This window comes from Nelumbo lutea, chromosome 6 (genome assembly GCF_056320005.1).
Source record: "Nelumbo lutea isolate HS-2025 chromosome 6, American lotus-T2T, whole genome shotgun sequence".
NCBI classification, from domain to species: domain Eukaryota; kingdom Viridiplantae; phylum Streptophyta; class Magnoliopsida; order Proteales; family Nelumbonaceae; genus Nelumbo; species Nelumbo lutea.
The window spans coordinates 33,228,579-33,246,896 of NC_142689.1; the positions used below are offsets into that span (position 1 = coordinate 33,228,579).

The 18,318-nt window shown below is 41.1% G+C and overlaps 1 protein-coding gene and 1 non-coding gene across 2 annotated transcripts; both read left to right on the forward strand.

Moving 5' to 3' along the window:
• Window positions 1-720: 720 nt before the first annotated feature.
• Window positions 721-5,308, forward strand: LOC148848432 (10 kDa chaperonin 1, chloroplastic-like; the record flags this gene model as incomplete). Its single annotated transcript, XM_088951320.1, has 7 exons — window positions 721-751; window positions 858-916; window positions 1,037-1,087; window positions 3,935-4,000; window positions 4,087-4,134; window positions 4,437-4,466; window positions 5,067-5,308. Coding segments are annotated over 7 exons (354 nt in total), but the record flags the coding sequence as incomplete, so codon positions are not given.
• A 5,366-nt stretch (window positions 5,309-10,674) lies between these two features.
• On the forward strand, window positions 10,675-10,747 carry TRNAA-AGC (transfer RNA alanine (anticodon AGC)). Its single transcript has one exon. It is a non-coding gene; the product is annotated as a tRNA-Ala (tRNA).
• Window positions 10,748-18,318: the final 7,571 nt, after the last annotated feature.

Consider the following 18,318-nt stretch of genomic DNA (forward strand, 5'->3'; position numbering starts at 1 on the left):
CAAAATTGGAAAAGGGAGTCCAAATATAGGTGGGGAATGGGCCAGTTTTTTGAAGAAAGAGGAACATGAGAAGACTGGCCCATGAAGGTTCGTTGTTTTGGGCTTGAGATTTAGGATGACCCATTCAAAATTTGGCAAAAGCCAAGCCCAAGCCTGGCCTATGAACAAGTCTACCTCCAATTGTTGAACCCTGTATACTCTAGTGAGTTAAGACACTATTAGTTGTCACTAAAAATAATCCCATTATGATTCCGATTCCGATTGTCGTAAACAAGCCTGGGAGGGAGGATGTGCCATTCCAATTCCAATTCCGACCATGAACTAAACAGACCCAAAGTTGCTAAATCGGATACCCAACTTGAAAAATTTGCACAACCCATCCAAGTCTTAACAAAAGCTCAACCAACCCTGCTCAAGTTGCAGTTCTATTAACTGTGTTTTTGCAAGTCGTAACTCATGGTTTTTAAAACTGGACCGGTTTGGATGGTTGGACAAGAAAAACTAGGAACATTACCCCAGAACCGTTATTTCACCAAAAATCGTTGATTTGGTCAGCAAATCGCTGACCCGAGTAGTTGAACCGTTCAAACCATTTGAACCGTCCAATAGTTTGGTTGTTTTTATTTATTTTTAATTATTTTGTCAGAACAACCATCCGTTTGGTTCGAACAGTCGAACTGTTCGACAGGGGAACCAAACCCCTAACTGGTTCGTTGTAACCTCTCTTCTTTCTCGAATCAGAGATTACCAGGTTTTCACCTCTGAAGCTTCATCTCTCTCCATAGATATCTTTGTTTAAGTTCCACCCCTTGTTTTTCCTGACTATTCCCATAATTTTGCACATGGGTTGTGAACAGGTTTGCGGAAGAATGCTTTGAGAGTTAATGCAGTGGCCAAAAAATGGGAGCCTACGAAGGTGCTCCACCCCCTCCTGGGTTTTCGTTTTTCTATTCTAACCTGGCTTTGGTTATGTATGCTGTTCTCGAATTGCTCTGTATTTTGCTTGAGGTTCATAGTTTTCCTTTCTTTCTGGTAGGTTGTTCCACAATCCGATAGAGTTCTGATTCGTTTAGAGGAGTTGCCTGCGGTATCTATCTCTTTTACTTCTCTTCTTAAGTCGAATTTGTGTTTCTTATGGGCTTCTGGTCTTTTATATCTTTTTCCCTGCACAATTAGTAAAATTTTAGAAACACAAAGAAAACTACAATGAAGGCCTGGTAAAATTGGTCTTGTTGAAGAGTTAAGTCGTTAACCGCATTGTTTAATCTAAATTTTAAGATATTGATTGAATACTTTAATTTGAGTTCGTCTAAGCCCACTCGAACTGATGTATTAATGTTACAGATTTTGATGTTCATTCTCAACATAGTAATCCAAGCCGATATTTGCAGAGGGAGTTGTAGTAGCAAAATGCAGGGGGTATCTTTTATTTGATAACTGTAAATTCAGGTTAACTATAAAAAAAAACCAGTTGTCTGGTTTGGAGGTGGTTTTAGAAAGTCATGGTGGAATAGGACCAAAATTCCATTTTGATGTCCAACTTGAGTTTACTACTTTACTATTTCCAGTTGGAGGGCTTGAACATGGATCAACACGGCTTGGTGTAGTTTCGATTTGAGGACTCAATCCTATCCCCCTACTTGCCAAAGGAGAAAGGAATTTCTCATTATTCAACCACAGAATGAGTTGAGCCTCATTGTTATTGGTGGTGTTGTCATTATTTTTCTTACATTATTAGTATCATGAAAGTTTCAAGAGGATGATGCTTTAAAGTCTGCCTTCTCCCCATGAACATATGGAATCTCTTTGATACCACATTAAAGGGCCATTACCTAGTTTTGGTCCCTAGGACTCCCTACTATTTGAGGTTTTAGTAGGTATTGACTGGATACAGATTGAAGTCATTGAACCTTGTATTTTCTGCACAAAGTGCCACTCTTTAATTCAAACCCACTTTCCCACCCTTGTTAACTTGGGATATTATTGTTTCACCAAGAAAAAATGGTGAAAATAAAGAAAGTGCCAAATGAACGGAGAATGAGCAAGGTTGTAATAATTATTACATGATTAAACTTAGGGTTTGGCTGTGATATGGAAAAGATATGATATCTGAAAAATTTCTGACCAGACAACTGGAATCATAAACATAATAGCCAATCAGGTGTTATTTATCAAAATTTATGGGTGGGTTTTGATTGGTCAAAACTCTTCCCATACCGTATCTTTTCCACATCATAGATTGTCCCTTAAACTTATAAACTACTCTATGAAACTTTATTAAATATTAAGGGCATGCATTATTGTGCAATGACCACTGTTATAACATCAAGGGTTGACATCAAAGTGTCCAATCACAATGGGACTTCATCAAAGATCATTACGTAACCATTTTTTATTTGCACTGGTCATGGATGAATTGCCTATTAGGAAGGAGGTGTTGTTTGCTGAGTGCAGTATTAATTTATAAAACTAGAAAGCTTAAATGAAAAATTAGATCTTCGGGGAAATGCTTTAGAATCAAGAGATTTTAATATAAGTAGGACTAAAACAGAATCTGCAATTCAAATTCAAAAATAATGTGGGAACTAGAGTCCATTAGGTAAGGTTTTAATGAGATAGCATTTTGGATTGCATCCAATCACATCTGAGTCTAATTTGGATATTTAAAATTCGAATCTGATCGAAAATCTGATTTGATGTAGGGAACCTCAAATAGTACCTTTGGACTTGTGTGTTTAATTTGGGCTTATTTTGCCGTCTTTAAAATATAGAAAAAGCTGAAATTTGTAAATAATTTAATCGCCATTTGGCTTGTATATATTAAATAAATTTATGTAAGTATGAAATGATGGAAAGGTGTGCCTAGGTACATGGTAAGGTGCATTTGAAGGCATGTGCTTCACTTGAACCAGAGTAGTAGCCCCTCTCAAATAGCGTGCATGGTGCACATCAGCACAAGTGAATACCTTTTTTATTTAGATTTCTTTTCTGTTATCTTTTGCGGATTTACATCTTTATAATGGCTGAACAATTTTAAATTGCCTTTTATCACCTGTTTTTATACTGATAATGGTCTATTAGCTTCTAAAATAAACAAAAAACAAAAACTATTCAAATATCTGAAGCATTAGTTTTTAATGTACGTTATATGTTATGTCTTTGTATTTTAATTTGAGACGATAGGCTTTTTAAAACACTTAATTTCTTTTAAAATTCAGGTTTGCATTTTTATGTATTATAGTTTTATTTTTATTTTTATTTTTGTTCTTTGAATTGTATTCAAAATTTTGCATCGCTTTGAAAAGGCACACACTTTGCCTCGTACCATGGGCATTAAGATTGGAATCCCATTCCTTTATGCAAATAGATCAGCAAAATCTCAAATAATCAGATCATATCTCAGATGGAGTTGAAGGCTTTCAGATTCTGTTGACATCCCTGCTGTTAGGATGGGGGATTAAGAGAAATCTGTGTGAAGTTTATTATTGATTTAATAATCCATATCAAAGGAGGGATTGGGGATGGTGCAACTAATAATTAGAGGCTTAGAGCAAGATGGTTGAAATAGAGGGGTGCATGTTGGATTGATGTGTGATGGGAGAATACCACTTAGGCTAAAAGGAAAGTTTTACAATTTGACCTTAAGGCTAGCAATATGTTCTATAAGACATGTGAAGGTTTAGATTTATTGAATCAAGTAGATTTCCTGGCTGGACCCATTATATGGTGAATTGGTGATCTCATTTCCCTTGTGCACCATGTGTATGTGATGCTGCTATTAGATCCATGTTTCTTGATGGTTGTTTATGTATCATCTTGTTGGTCAATGTAAATTTATTATTCTTTAGTCACTTATGATCAAAATCAGACTTGAAAGTTGTTTCATTTCTTTCCTTGACGTAAACTGTAATTATTAATAGTGTGTGTTGAACAGAAATCAGTAGGTGGAGTATTGCTGCCCAAATCAGCTGTTAAATTTGAGCGCTACCTAATGGGAGAGGTGAGTTGTGTGCAACTAAAACAAAAAGAAACCTTTTTAAATTATTGTCAAGAACAACATTAATCAGTGCTCTGCATTTCTTACAGATTTTATCTGTTGGTTCTGATGTCAAGGAAGTGGAAGCTGGGAAAAAGGTACAAGTTCAGACTGACGAGTATATGTGATACTCTACCTTCTTCAAAAAAGTATATGTGATTTTTGCCGTGGTATTTTGGTTGTGGGTAAATAGTATATACTGGAAAAGTCACAAAATTTGAGCAGTTGACCAGTAATTGTGTATTTGCAGGATGTCTCTCAAGTCTCAACTTGAGTTAATGAGTTTATTGTAAACTTCATTTCATTGCATTGTATTGCTTTGCTTCTTTTTCTTTTCCTTTTATAGTGTAGTTTGCCATTTTTGTGTATAGTTCCTCAAGGTCAGGATCTTGTCTTGCAGGTTCTTCTCTCGGATATTAATGCATATGAGGTAAGTAGTGTTACAATGCATTGAACCTTAGCACAGAATTACCTTCATTTGAAGACAACCTCCATATGCCCCATGAGCAAGCCCTATCAGTAGACATATAGCCAATGAGAGACCTTTCAAATGTAGGGTCTAATTGCCCTCACTGCCTCGCATGTTAAACCATTTGTGGCACTATGCTGTGACACAAAAATAAGTTATCTCCACTTTTACAATTTTACTAGTTGCTTGTCTGATTATTTAGTATTATGAACCTGCCCTGTTGCTTTGCAACTTTACTGTATTATCTAGAAAGGGCCAGCTATACCTATACGTTCCTCTGACAAATAGTTAGCATGTTTTATGGATGCTAAAACAAACTCGTTCAAACCAGAAACCAGTGGATGATATCTTGATCTTCATTGGTTCTGAGCAGTGAATTGTTTTCCATATTAATGCTGAGTTGCTGACCTAGTTGCCCTTAGTTGGGCCCAGGTTACAAGGCTGAATGACTGATGTTCCAAAGTTTGGTCGGTGGAACATTTTTAGGCTTTTAGTTTGTTTACTTGTATTGTATCATATATTTAAAGTTCTAAATATGATTTGCATCCATGTTGTATGCAGGTGGATTTGGGTACAGATGCAAGGCACTGCTTTGCACGAGAGAGTGACCTAATGGCCGTGGTCGAGTAGGCTTACTGGTATTACTGATTATTAGGAAATAGTAAGCTTCCTCCAGTTGAGAGGATTCATTTTTGCAAATCTTGTACTGGATTAACAAAGATCATTCTCCAGAAATGGTTATGTAGTTCAGAAGAACATTGTTTTTTTTTTCAACGAGTTGATGTAATGCCCCTTTTATTTTATCGTGCGAGTGTGATCTCTCAATAATTTCAATTGAACTCTCCGTGGTCAGGAGTCGTGTGATCTCTCTCAGCACTTTCAATAAGTGCTCCAGACTTGAGAGCTCCCCACTACAAGCAAGCAACGAAGCAACCAACTCCTAAAATAAACAATGCACACATGCACGCCTGAACAAAATAGATAAATATATGAAAATATGTTGCCTCATGCATGGTGCAACATCAATCGCCTGGAATATGAAAGCATGGACATTCTAAGGAAGTCGCATCTGCCCCCACAGAATGTGCCCCAAAAACGCCTCAGCACATTCCAACCGTGTATTGGGGCCATTTCCCAATTACAAGTATGGGAGATGTTCTCAATGCACGTCGAGATGTGCATTGTGCATGTGGGGTGGGCGTTCTTGGGGGAGGTGAACTCCATTCTAAGGATCTGTACACCTACCCTGATAGGAATCTGAATTGGACTCTTTAAGATATGCATGACCGGCCGGGTAAAGAGCGGGTTTGGGGGGTTTCTAAGCAGCTTGCTTTTTTTTGGCTGGTTGGAATGAAATTCTCAGGACAGGAGTGGTCATTCTCTCAAGAATGTCATTCTATCATATGGGAATCATGGGAATTGAAATCCCATTTTATCCAATCAAACAGTTGGAATTGGAATGGTTCAGTCAGGTTTTGATTGGAAACAATGCAAATGGAGTGTAAATTTTGTTTCAGGGTAAATATGTATTCTAGTTCAGTTTTGTTAGTGTTTGGCAAGACATTTACATCGAAAATGAGATGTAAGTGTACAACGACAAAAAAGAAATAAATTTGCATTCAATGTGGGATTTTGTTAAAAAAGGCATATATTTTATTTGGATTCGTGTTTGCATCCTTTACTGCTAAAAGTCTGTTTGGTAAGAAGGTAAATTTATCAATGCAAAGTTAGCCCAACTTAGCATTTGTATGGACCATTTTACACTGCATATTTGCATTCACATTCTATTTGCATCATTTCCAAATGAAGCCTTAGTGTCATTATGAAATTCGGGAAAGGGGGTTTAAAGATTGAGAGACAGGTATTTGGGGCTATGGGTTTTGGTCATTCCTAGGCTGTGTTTGGTTGCAATGCAAATAAATTTGCACTGTTGCAAAACTATGAGAATGCAAATGATTTGGGTGCAAATTCTGATTTATTTTTGTTTCAAATTTTACCTTATTTTATTTGATTGCAATACAAATAAAGTAAAATAAGACCTAATAAAACCCAAACAAAAATTAAACTAGAATTTGCATTCTTTTCAAGTCCGTTAAGATTCGAATCCGAATCTTTAAATCCAATCAGATTTGAATATATGCTATCAATAATCAAATCAGATGTGGATTTTGTTACCTCCAATCCGAGTCCAATCCAATTACAATCCACAATCCTACTGTCCACAAGTCACAATTGCCTGCCGAACTTGAGCCACAGCCCATTTTATTCATAGCTTTGACCAATTTTAAGATACCGGTTGATTCATTGATTGATTATCTTTCTAGTTTTCAGATTAAATTAAATGTCATTACTAAATAAAAAAAATTAAAATATTAGTCATTGGGGATGTAGCTCAGATGGTAGAGCGCTCGCTTAGCATGCAGGCATGGGGAACGATACCCCGCATCTCCATTTTTCTTTGTTGATTCATAAAGTTTTTGAGACAGGGACTAGCCATAAATTATAAAGACGAACGATCGCCACTGGGCTTCAAAAAATCGCTACAACTAATGGGGTGTTTGCCTACACGCATGATTTTTGTTTAAAAAAAGTGCTACCAAAAGAAATTTCAAAAGGTTTCGGATAAGTGGATTATTATTATTATTAAGGCCCAGTTTGGAAGGAGTATAAATATAAACATGTACAATACAAATACATACAAAATGCAAGATTTTGCACTCTATATATTTGCATTTGTACTCTTTTTAAGACAGTTTAGAAAATGTACAAATGCATGTGTATGTGATTTTGGGGTTTAAAAGTGTTTAAACTTTATATTATGTTTTTAAGGCTACATTTGTTGTTTATTTACAGGGTAAACGTAAATAAAACACCCACCAGTTTAAGTGAATGCAAATAGGGACAGGATGCAAAGAGGCTCATATTGGGTGTTTGCATACAACATATCTAGTCACAATCCAGCCCTATTTTGAAAATACTTGGCTCCTACTATGTTGGACATGTGTCCCATGGTTTTCAAAACTGGACCGGACCGGATGGTTGGATTAGAAAAATCGGGAATCGACCACCCGTTTTATCCAGAACCGTCTTTTGGCCAAAAACTGTTGATTTGATTAGCAAACCGCTGATTCAGGCATTCAAGCCATTCAAACCGTTCAAACCATCCAACGATTTTTGACTGTTTTATATTTTTAAATTTTTGTCAGAACAAGCCATCCATTGGTTTGAACTATCGGACAGTTCGACCCAGGAATTAGACCCTTGAACGATTTATTGTCCGGCTTGATTTTAAAAACCTTGATGCGTCCTACTATACCCATTTTACACACTCATTTAAAGGTATAGGATTAGGGTTTAGGATGGATGGTGTAGCCTACAAGACTGTAGACTATAAGATTCAAGACCAAACAAAGTCGGGAGTGAGATCGCATTCCACAAGATTAGATGGAGCGAGACCCAACCCTACTAGGCTAAGTGTAGCACACCACAGCCTTGCGAGTTCACCGCTGCCACAGCTTGGGCTTTTCTTGTGAGCGTGATCCCGGTATTGTTAGAGTATTGAAGTCGACTCCCAACCCTTGGCTACATTTGAACAAACCCACCAACGAAGATCACATCGAGCAACCGTTGAATCTTAACAGTCAGATCACGTGACTGATCCCACCAAGCTGGTAATTTCCATTTCCATTTTGAGCTTGTGAGTGCCTGATCATTGTAACTACCCCTTTGTTTGTTCACTTTTGGGGGGTTTCTAAAAAGCTTGTCTTTTTTCTTGGCTGGTTGGAATGAAATTTTCATTTTCAAAGAGAGGACAGGAATGGTTATTCTCTCAAATGGGAGATTGCCATTCTATCAAGTGGAAATCGTGGGAATTGAAATCCCATTTTATCCAATCAAACAGTTGGAATTGGAATGGACCAATCAGGTTCTTATTGGAAACAATGCAAATGGAGTGTATATCTGGTTCAATTTTGTTAGTATTGGGCAAGAGTGCAGTTATGCATTGACAAATGACAGAAAACATATTTTTCAATGCATATTTACATGGAAAATGAGATGTAAATATACATTGATTAAAAAGAAGTAAATTTGCATTCAATGTGGATTTGTGTTTGCATCCCTTACACCTAAAAGTTTGTTTGGCAAAGTGCAAAGCTAACCCAACTTTGCATTTGTATGAATCACTTTATACTGCATATTTGCATTCACACTCTATTTGCATCATTTCCAAATGAAACCTCATCATTGTGAAATTCCGGTTAAAGATTGAGATACAGGTATTTAGGGGTTGGGGCTATGGGTTTTGGTCGTTCCTAGGCTGTGTTTGGTTGCAATGCAAATAAATTTGCATTGATTCAAAATTATGAGAGTGCGAATGATTTGGGTACAAAATCTGATTTATTTTTGTTTCAAATTTTACCTTATTTTATTTGATTGCAATACAAATAAAGTAAAATAAGACCTAATAAAACCTAAACAAAAATTAAATCAGAATTTACATTCTTTTCATTTGCACTCCTATATATTTATACTAATACAAATATGACAGGATAGAGATAGGGCCCTCGATATTGGATTAGTGGGATCACAAATTTAAATCAAATCACATTTGCTACAATACTGTTGTAGCCCTGCGCTGAAACAATAAAATCAAGCCTTTGATGTCATACTTTGTCCCCTCTTTGAATTAGACGAAGTGACGTTTGGTGGGGCACTGGAATACATCGAAGGCCTTGATTATCAGTTTTACCTTATGCTACAATATTGTCTAGCAAAAGTGAACTCAATTTAAATGAACTCGGGATCTACCTTATGCTACACCTACCCACAAAATACTACCTCCTTGCATTAGGGACATCACCCATGCATAATAACATGTAAGAGTATGAGATATTCTCCATGTGTAACTGTGCTGTTGGTAGGTGTGGATAGAATCGTTGTGTGTAGTAAGGCTATTCACGGGTCAGGTTGGATCGGTTTATTGACATTTTTTCAACCGACCCGACCTGGTCGGTTTACCTAGAAATGAAATTGAAACCGACCCAATATTAAGTAAAACCAACCTAGCCGGTTTGAATCGGTTTGGGTCGGTTTTGTGAATGATTCTCTCAGTGTGAACGGTAAATGATTCAAGTCTAAGAAAGCAAAGGCTAGATGCTTGAAAATTAAAAATGATTTGATGGATTAAAACTGATATTTTATATATCAGAAATTTTATATATAATATGTTTATTTCTTAAATTAAGCTGATATATATATATATATATATATATATATATATATATATATATATTAAAATTGAAATATATATAGTAAAACTAAAATATATCAGATATATATAATATCTGAAATATATTATATATATAAGTCAGTTCGGGTCGGTTCGATTTCGGTACCGAACCGAACCATCGGTTTATGTTTTTTTGTAACCCAAAACCGACCGGTGTTGAAGAAAAACCGGACAACTTGGGTTGGATCGGACTGGGTTGGTTGGTTTGGGTCTTGTTATGAACAACCTAGTGTCTAAGAAATTGGCATGTCCACTAGGGCTATCAATGGTACCTGAAAATCCAAGACCTGACTCGACATCCAATCCGATTATAGTATAAAATTTATTAATTTTAATATATAAGTTTTATATAATTATATTTAAAATTATAAAAATATATTCTATATATTAATATTATATTATATGTAAGTTTATGTATATAATAAATTTAGTGTGTTATATTTATATTAATTTAACATATATAAAAATTAAAAAATAAATAAATTTTCAATATTTTTGATATTTTAAAAAAATTTGTAGTGGAGTTGGATTAAATCCGAATCTGGTAGGATTTGGATTCAAATCCAAATGTTTAAATCTGATCGGATTCAAATGTATGCTATGAATAATCAAATCAAATGTGAATTTTGCTACATCCCATCCAATTACCGCCCTACTATCTACAAGTCACAATTGCCTGCTGGGCCTAAGCCACCGAACCCAAAGGTTTTTTTTTTTTTTTTTTTGCCTCTTATCACATTTAACTTGCAGTTTGTTCTGTTGGATGGGTGCAGTTTTATTCTGCAGATACCGGTTGATTCATTGATTGGTTACTTTTTTGTTTTCTAAATTAAATTACATTTTGAGAATTAGAATTAAAAGATTAAGATAACATTTGATGGGGATGTAGCTCAGATGGTAGAGCGCTCGCTTAGCATGCGAGAGGTACGGGGATCGATACCCCGCATCTCCATTTTCTTTTTCAATTTATAATTTTTTTTGAGACAGGGACTCGTAGATAGGCTAGGTAAGAGGAATCCCTTTCTTCCCGTGAAAATGGTGAAAATGTGCAATTCAGTATATCAGGTTTGCTTGCATTCTTTAAATTGTAAAGACGAACAATCACTAGGCTTCAAAAAATGTGTTTCAAAAACTAAAGGTTTCGAATAAGTGGATTATTATTATTATCTTTTTGCTAAAAGCATACAAATGCAAATATGTACAACGCTCAGTTTAGATGGAGTACAAATGTAAATTTGTAGAGTGCAAAACCTTGTATTTTGTATGTATTTGTATTGTACATATTTATATTTATACTCCTTTCAAATTAAACCTAAAAGAAATTAAAATATAGGATTTGTGGTTTTGAAGCCTCAATTTTAGCATGTGCATGTGTGTTTTTGGGGTTTAAAAGCATGGTTTTTAAAAACGAACCGGTTAGGGGTCCAGTTACTGGTGTGAACAGTCTGACCGTTCAACCTAAACAACCGGCCCATTCTGACAAAAAAAAAAAAAATTGGAAAATGGTCAAAGCCTTTCAAACGATTCAAACAGTTCGAACGGTTAACCAGCTGGTTCAGCAGTTTGCTAACCAAAATCAACGGTTTTGGAGGAAAATGGACCGGTTCCCGATTTTTCCAGTCCAATTTTGAAAACCATGTTTAAAAGTGTTTAAACTTTAGATTATGTTTTTAAGGCTACGTTTGTTTAAACTGTAAATCTAAATAAAACACCCACCGGTTTAAGTGAATGCAAATAGGGACAGGATGCAAAGAGGCTTATATTGGGTGTTTGCATACAATATATTTAGTCACAAACCCAACCCTATTTTGAAAATACTTGGCTCCTATTTTACCGGACATGTTTCCCATGGTTTTCAAAACCGGACTGAACCAGATTGTCGGACTAAAAAAAATTAGGAACTGGTCACCTATTTTACCCCATAATTGTCTTTTAACAAAAAACCATTGATTTAATTAGTAAATCGCTAATCATCTAACGATTTTTGGCCATTTTTTATTTTTATTTTTTTTGTCAAAACGGGCCATCTATTCGGTTCAAACTATCAGACCGTTCGAGTCAAGAAACGGACCCTTGAACAGTATTGTCCAGTTCGGTTTTAAAAGCTTGATGTGTCCTACTAGCCATTTTACACACTCATTTTAGGGTATAGGATTGTGGTTTTAGGAGTTTAGGGTTTAAGATGGATGATGTAGCGTACAAGGTTGTAGACTATAAGATTCAAGACCAAACAAAGTCGGGAATGAGATCGCATTCCACAAGATTACATGGAGCGAGACCCAACCTTACGAGTTCATCGCTTCCACAACTTGGGCTTTTCTTGTGAGCATGATCCTAATATTGTTAAGAGTACTGAAATTGACTCCCAACCCTTGAAGATCACATCGAGCAACCGTGGAATCCTGACAGTCAGATCACATGACTGATCTCACCAAGTTGCTAATTTCCATTTCCATTTTGAGCTTCTGAGTGCGTGACTACCCCTTTTCTGTGTTTTTTTAGGCGCTAAATTGTTTCATCATTCTTAACCAGCCATATCTATAGCAGGCCGAGTTAGGCCGAGTTTGTAACATACGTAAAATTGAATTAAAGAAGAATTCCTTTGTTCCAGTTTACTTATTCTTTTCCTCTTCCCTCTTGTTGGATTTGTTATAGAACCACAAAGACAAAATCCTTAATGATGGAGTGCAATCTGGCCGGTCTTAGATGTCAACGAACTCGTTTCTGAGCTGGAGCGTCGGGGGGCCTGAAATGGGGAAGATGAGAGAGCTCCGGGGGGAATCCGGTGTGATAACTCCGAAGCTCAAGTCAATAATCTCTCAAAGGCAAATTGTAGACCAGATAGCGCAAAGTTCACATACCTTGTTTGTTGGGGGCAGGGGGTTCTTATAATCACTTCGAGCACTCGCTCCGAGGCCCTTGTCAGGTCAGATATGATTACCCTTGCGTCTGTCAATTCGGCCGCCGTCCTTTCTGCTGGGACAGAACCGTCACTGCCTAACCGTCTCTCTAACTGGAGATGGCGGTGTCGGGTGGCGGTGGCAGGTGGCCGTTTAGAGTGCGGCCGTCAAGCGTCAGATCCCAAGTCAGTCCGGTGCGGTGCCCTCGGGTACAGACTTCCTTAGTGTCAGGCATGGCACGATTTGTTTGGTTTTGGTGCTCGGAAGGTGACGCGGAGTGGTGAGTGAGGCAAAGTCTTGAGTTCAGAGGTATGTATAGGGCAGGCCAATTCGACGAGATGTACCCCGAACTGTTACAAGGTTGGCCAGTTCGGCGAGGTGTACCCCGAACTGTTACAAGGTTGGCCAGTTCGGCGAGGTGAATCTCGAACTGTTACAAGGTTGGGCAGTTCGGTGAAGTGTATCCCGAACTGTTACAAGGTTGGCCAGTTCGGTGAAGTGTATCCCGAACTGTTACAAGGTAGGCCAGTTCGGATTACTTTCTGGTTTGGGGCCAAGGGTGAGTTCGGGCCCCCAGTAGGGAGTTCGGTCCACTGGTGTCTCCCCTTGGTGTTTGCGCCTTAGGCTCGCTTTTGTGCCGAGCTGTTGTTTTTGCCACGTGTCACATAACCGTGAGGTCGGGCCAAATCTTCCTTCATCAATTGCCCCCCACTCCTTGTGCAAGGGTCTTGCCCTGGTGCGGGGAGTTTTGCGAGGTAGTAGGTGGATTTGTCCCGTCCTTTGAACCTTGAATGTGCGAGTTGCTTTTGCGAGGATTCTTCAGTTTTCGAGAAGGCGGGAAACGTGCCTACTAATAAATGTTGATGGTTGACCGCACGCGTTTTGAATTTCAAAAATTCGCGCCGCTGGGACGTGACAGCGGGTCACTCAAACTTGAAAAAAGTGCGCCACTATTGGACGTGCGTTGGCATTTGTCAGGGAGACGTGCGGTGCGGTCAGTTTCAGAAAGACGTGCGTCAGCGCGATGTCGGTTTCAAAAAGACGGGCACCAACGTTTCACTTTTTTCGAAAGGACGTGCGCCAATCACGTCCCGACCTCAAGGGACGTGCAGTCAGCGCGAATGTGGGCCGTCGGATCGTCTTTGATCTGTACGATCGGTTCTTGGTTACTGTAGCTATAAATAGTGGGGACCCCAGTCGATTTGTCACTTTTGCGGTTTGCCTATTAAGCTCGCATCCAACTTTTCAGCTCGCGTCCAAGTTTTTTCAGTTCGCGCCTAGGCTGGTTACATAGCCTCCAAGGTTTCTTTGGCTTGTTCCCGTCTCCGGAGCCTTCAAAACTTTCTTCCGGTGAGTACTTTCCTGAATCCACCTCTTTTCCTCAGTGTCTAGCTTTGATAGCTCAGACGACTCTTCAAGTAGGACTGACGTAGGTTCTACAAACCGAGCCGTATCCCTCGATTGCCTCAGTGATCCTGAGGTGGAACTCGAGGACTATGAACCAGTAGGCCGAGCCGCTTCGGGTAGTTTGGCATCTACCTCTCGTCGAGGTCGAATGCTAGACAGGTTTGGTCCCTCGACCATGACACCCGAGGGGCTTCAATCTATACTTATGTCTTACAATCTGCCTGGGGGGTATACATATTTTATTCCTTCGGGTAGCTTTCCTTGGGAACACGGTCTTGATGAGATCATGATTTTTCGAGAGCAGCTCGCTGCGGGGTTGCAACTTCCTTTCCACCCCCTTCTCGTTGAAGTCATAAACCATTTCGGTGTCACCATTGGCCAACTTCATCTGAATTCTATTCGGAACCTGGTGGGTACAGTTTCCCTTTTTTGCGAGCAGAATTTCCCTTTAGATTTAGAGATATTCTCCTCCATCTTGATGCTCAAGAGACAGGCGGGTTCTCTTCTTGGGGGAAGACGGGCGTATTACCTTTCTCCTCGCTCGGGCTTTAAGCTTCTGCACGATCTTCCTAATAAGGTCCCGTCATGGAAGCGGGACTACTTTGGTGTGCGAAGTGCACAAGGATGGCCCTTTCAGACCGGGTGGGGTGAGGTCGCTCCTGATTCAGGTGTTACTCTCGACAAAGAGACGGTGAAGGGCCTCCGACAAGGGGCACGCCAAGGTTTAAAGTGCCATCACTACTTAACGGAGGCCAAGCTTATTGCGGCCGGCCTGAGTTCGGGTAGGTTTCTAGTACTGCGGTTTCTTGTTGCTTTGTTCCTTTATTTTTTCTGATGTCGAACTCATTTCTGCAGGTATGATGGACGCGGAGAGAACTCGTGGGGGGCGTCTGTTCCAAGGTATGAAGAGGAGGAAGAGGGTCGCCAAGCGAACTCGTACCGAGCTACCCCCGGAAGAGGAGCCTCAAGTTCCAGACAACACGCCGGAGGATCTGCCCAGGGAGCCCGAGGTGACTCCGATTCATGAAGCTGCTGGGGCGCCTTACGCTGAGACCACCTATACGGGCGCTCCTGCATACTCAAGTGCTCCTGCTCACTCTGGGTCCGCTTATACGCGAGCTAGGCCCTCGGGTTCGGGAGCTCAAGGGGAGTTCAAGAGCGTGTTGACGCCGAACTACACTCTTCAGAAGAGTAGGGAGACTACTTTCCCTGAGGAGATCGCGGCGTGGACCGATCTTCCTTTGAACCAGGTCGCCTGCCGCGCTGTAACACATGCTATGGTGGTAAGTCAGATTTCGTTTGCCTTTTTCATTTTCTGTCGATTTTGCTGTCATTGCTCACTTGTTTCTTTTGGTAGATGAATTCTTCAATTCATGCCTTAGCAGCCCAAGTGGAGAGGAGCTCGCGACAGGCGCGAGCTGCTGAGGTTGCCGCTCATGCTACTGAAGAGGCTTTCCGTGCTGCAGAGGCGAATACCCGAGCTACTGAGGCGGCCGCTTATGCTGCCGAAAAGGCTGCTCGCGTCGCAATGGCCAGGCAGGCAAGGTCTCAGCGTGATGCCAAGGCCATGGGGGTCGTTGTCAAGCACATGGCAGACTTGAAGTTGGATTTGCAGCATCAAGTCGAGTATCTTCAAGAGGACATTAGGGAGAAAACGCAGATTTTTCCCAAGGCATTGAAGACGCCAAGAAGAAGGCCATTGAAGACTACATTGCCTCTCCGCGTTTTGATGATCTGATGGTGGATTCTTACAGAAGGGGGTTCAAACTGAGCCGGTGGATGATCTAGAACATGTACCCCGACCTCGATGTTAGTGCCATATCCACCTCACGCATTACTCAGGAGATGGCCAATGCTGCTGATGGCGAGCCGGACTCTGAAGGAGAGGCAGGGCCTTCGGGTGTTGTTGAAGTGCCTTTTGATGGCGAAGAAGTAGCTCTGGGCATGTAAAGATAATCTTTTTTTTTTGAAGTGCCTTCTGATGGCCAATGTACTCCTGTTTCTTGCAACGGAATAGAAAATCTTTTTGCCCAAGTGTTCCTTTGTCCCGAACTGATTCTTTGTCTAACTGATAATATGCCACTTTCTTGTCCGGGTTATTATACTTCCGCGATCTGTTTTGCCGCAAAGGCTTTTGCAGCGAACTTTTTTTTTTTTTGCTGAGCTGATAATATGCCCTTTTCTTTGCTTGTGTACGCCGAGGTTCTTGGCTTGCACCGTGTCCCATAGGACCTGATTTCGTCCACCTCTCTTGGCGGTTTATAGGTAGTATCGCCTTAGGTTCACGATGTTCCACGCTCGAGGTACTTGTTTGCCTTCCAAAGTTTCGAGTTCGTATGCCCCCCCCCGAGCGCTCTCTTTACTTTATAGGGTCCTTCCCAGTTTGGTCCAAGCTTGCCCACGCCGGGTTCGGACACCATAATCTTACGAAGGACCAGGTCGCCGACTCGAAAGCTTCGTTGCTTTACTCTGGCATTGTAGTAGCGAGCTACCTGCTGCTGGTAAGCCAATGTCCGGATGTGCGCGAGGTCCCTTACCTCGTCCAGTAGGTCAAGGTTGGTGCGTAACTCATCTCCGTTTGTCCGATCGTCGTATGTTTCTAGTCGCAATGTTGGTACTTCGATTTCCGCCGGGATCACTGCTTCAGTGCCGTAGGTGAGGTTGGTACTTCGATTTCCGCCGGGATCACTACTGCAACAACTAGGAATTTTCTTCCACCTGTTGCTGGAGGGAATGGCCCCAGGAGGTCGATGCCCCATTGTGCAAAGGGCCACGGGCTGGCGAGTAAATTGAGATCGGAGGCAAGCTGATGGTGGAGATTGGCGTGCTTCTGACACTTGTTGCATTTTCTGATGAGCTCGACAGCTTCTACCTTCATCGTTGGCTAGTAGTATCATTGTCGGAGTGCTTTTTGGGCGAGTGCTCTGCCCCCAAGTGTCCGCCGCATAGGCCTTCATGAGTGTCGCGGAGTACGAACTCGGCTTCGGCAGGTCGCAGGCAACGCAAGTAGAGGAGCGTGTAGGACCGTCGGTATAACCGTTCGTCTATTATGACGTATTTGGCTGCTTGGCGCTGCACCCTCTTGGCCGCATTGTGTTCTGCAGGGAGGGTTCCGTCTGTCAAGAAGCTCGCGAGTGCGTCGATCCAGCTCGGCTCTGCTTCCAGGACGGGAGCGACCTCCTCTGCCCCCCCCCGAGAATACTAGGCCGAGGTAAGTCCTCTCTGTACACGGTTCTCATGTTGTTGTGACTTGTGCTGGCTAACCGGGACAGAGCGTCGGCCTCAGTGTTCTCTGACCTCGGGATTTGCCTGATGAAGTGTGACTGGAAGTTGAGCAGGGTCTCTTTTACTTTCGCCAAATATGCGATCCTGGAGAGCTCGCGTGCTTCATATTCGCCTGTAACATGGTTAACCACGAACTGGGAATCGCTGCTGATGACCAGGTGCTTTGCCTTCACCTTTCGCGCTAGGTCCAGCCCAACTATCAGTGCTTCGTACTGCCTCGTTGTTGGATGCCGCGAACTCAAAGCGTAGTGCGTACTCTAATTTTGTGCCGCCTGAGCCGCATAAGACTATTCCAGCCCCGCTGCCTTGTTGGTTCGAGGAACCATCCACGTGAAGGATCCAGGGCTCCTCATCCCAGTTCGCATTTTGCCTAACTAGGAGAGATGCCACACTTGCTGCTACTTCACGGGATTTAGACTCTATTGGCTCGGGAGCTTCGGGTTCACCCGAACTGGGGACCTTGGGCTCGACCTGTAGGGCTTTGTGGCTGAAAGTGCATTCGGCGATAAAATCTGCCAAAGCTTGGGCCTTAATTGCGGTCCGGGGTTTGTACTGGAGATCGTACTCGTTGAGTTCGTTGGCCCATTTCGTCAGCCTACCGGAGACCTCGGGCTTCAGCAAAACTTGTCTTAGGGGTTTGTTGGTTAAGACAACGACAGTGTGAGCTTGGAAGTACGGGCGGAGTTTTCGGGCTGATATCACTAGTGCATAGGCAATTTTTTCAATCTGCGGGTACCTTGTTTCTTCTCCCTACACTTCGTCGCTCGCCGGTCTGGCTTAGGTTGGTACGGTGGCGAGGTAAGTCTTTAGCTCGTCGAATGCAAGCTGGCAATCTTGGGTCCATTCGAACCCTTTGCCTTTGATTGCCTTTGAACTTCTTTTACTTTCCGAGGTGGTCTCATATCAAGGATGGCCTTTATTTTGTTTGGGT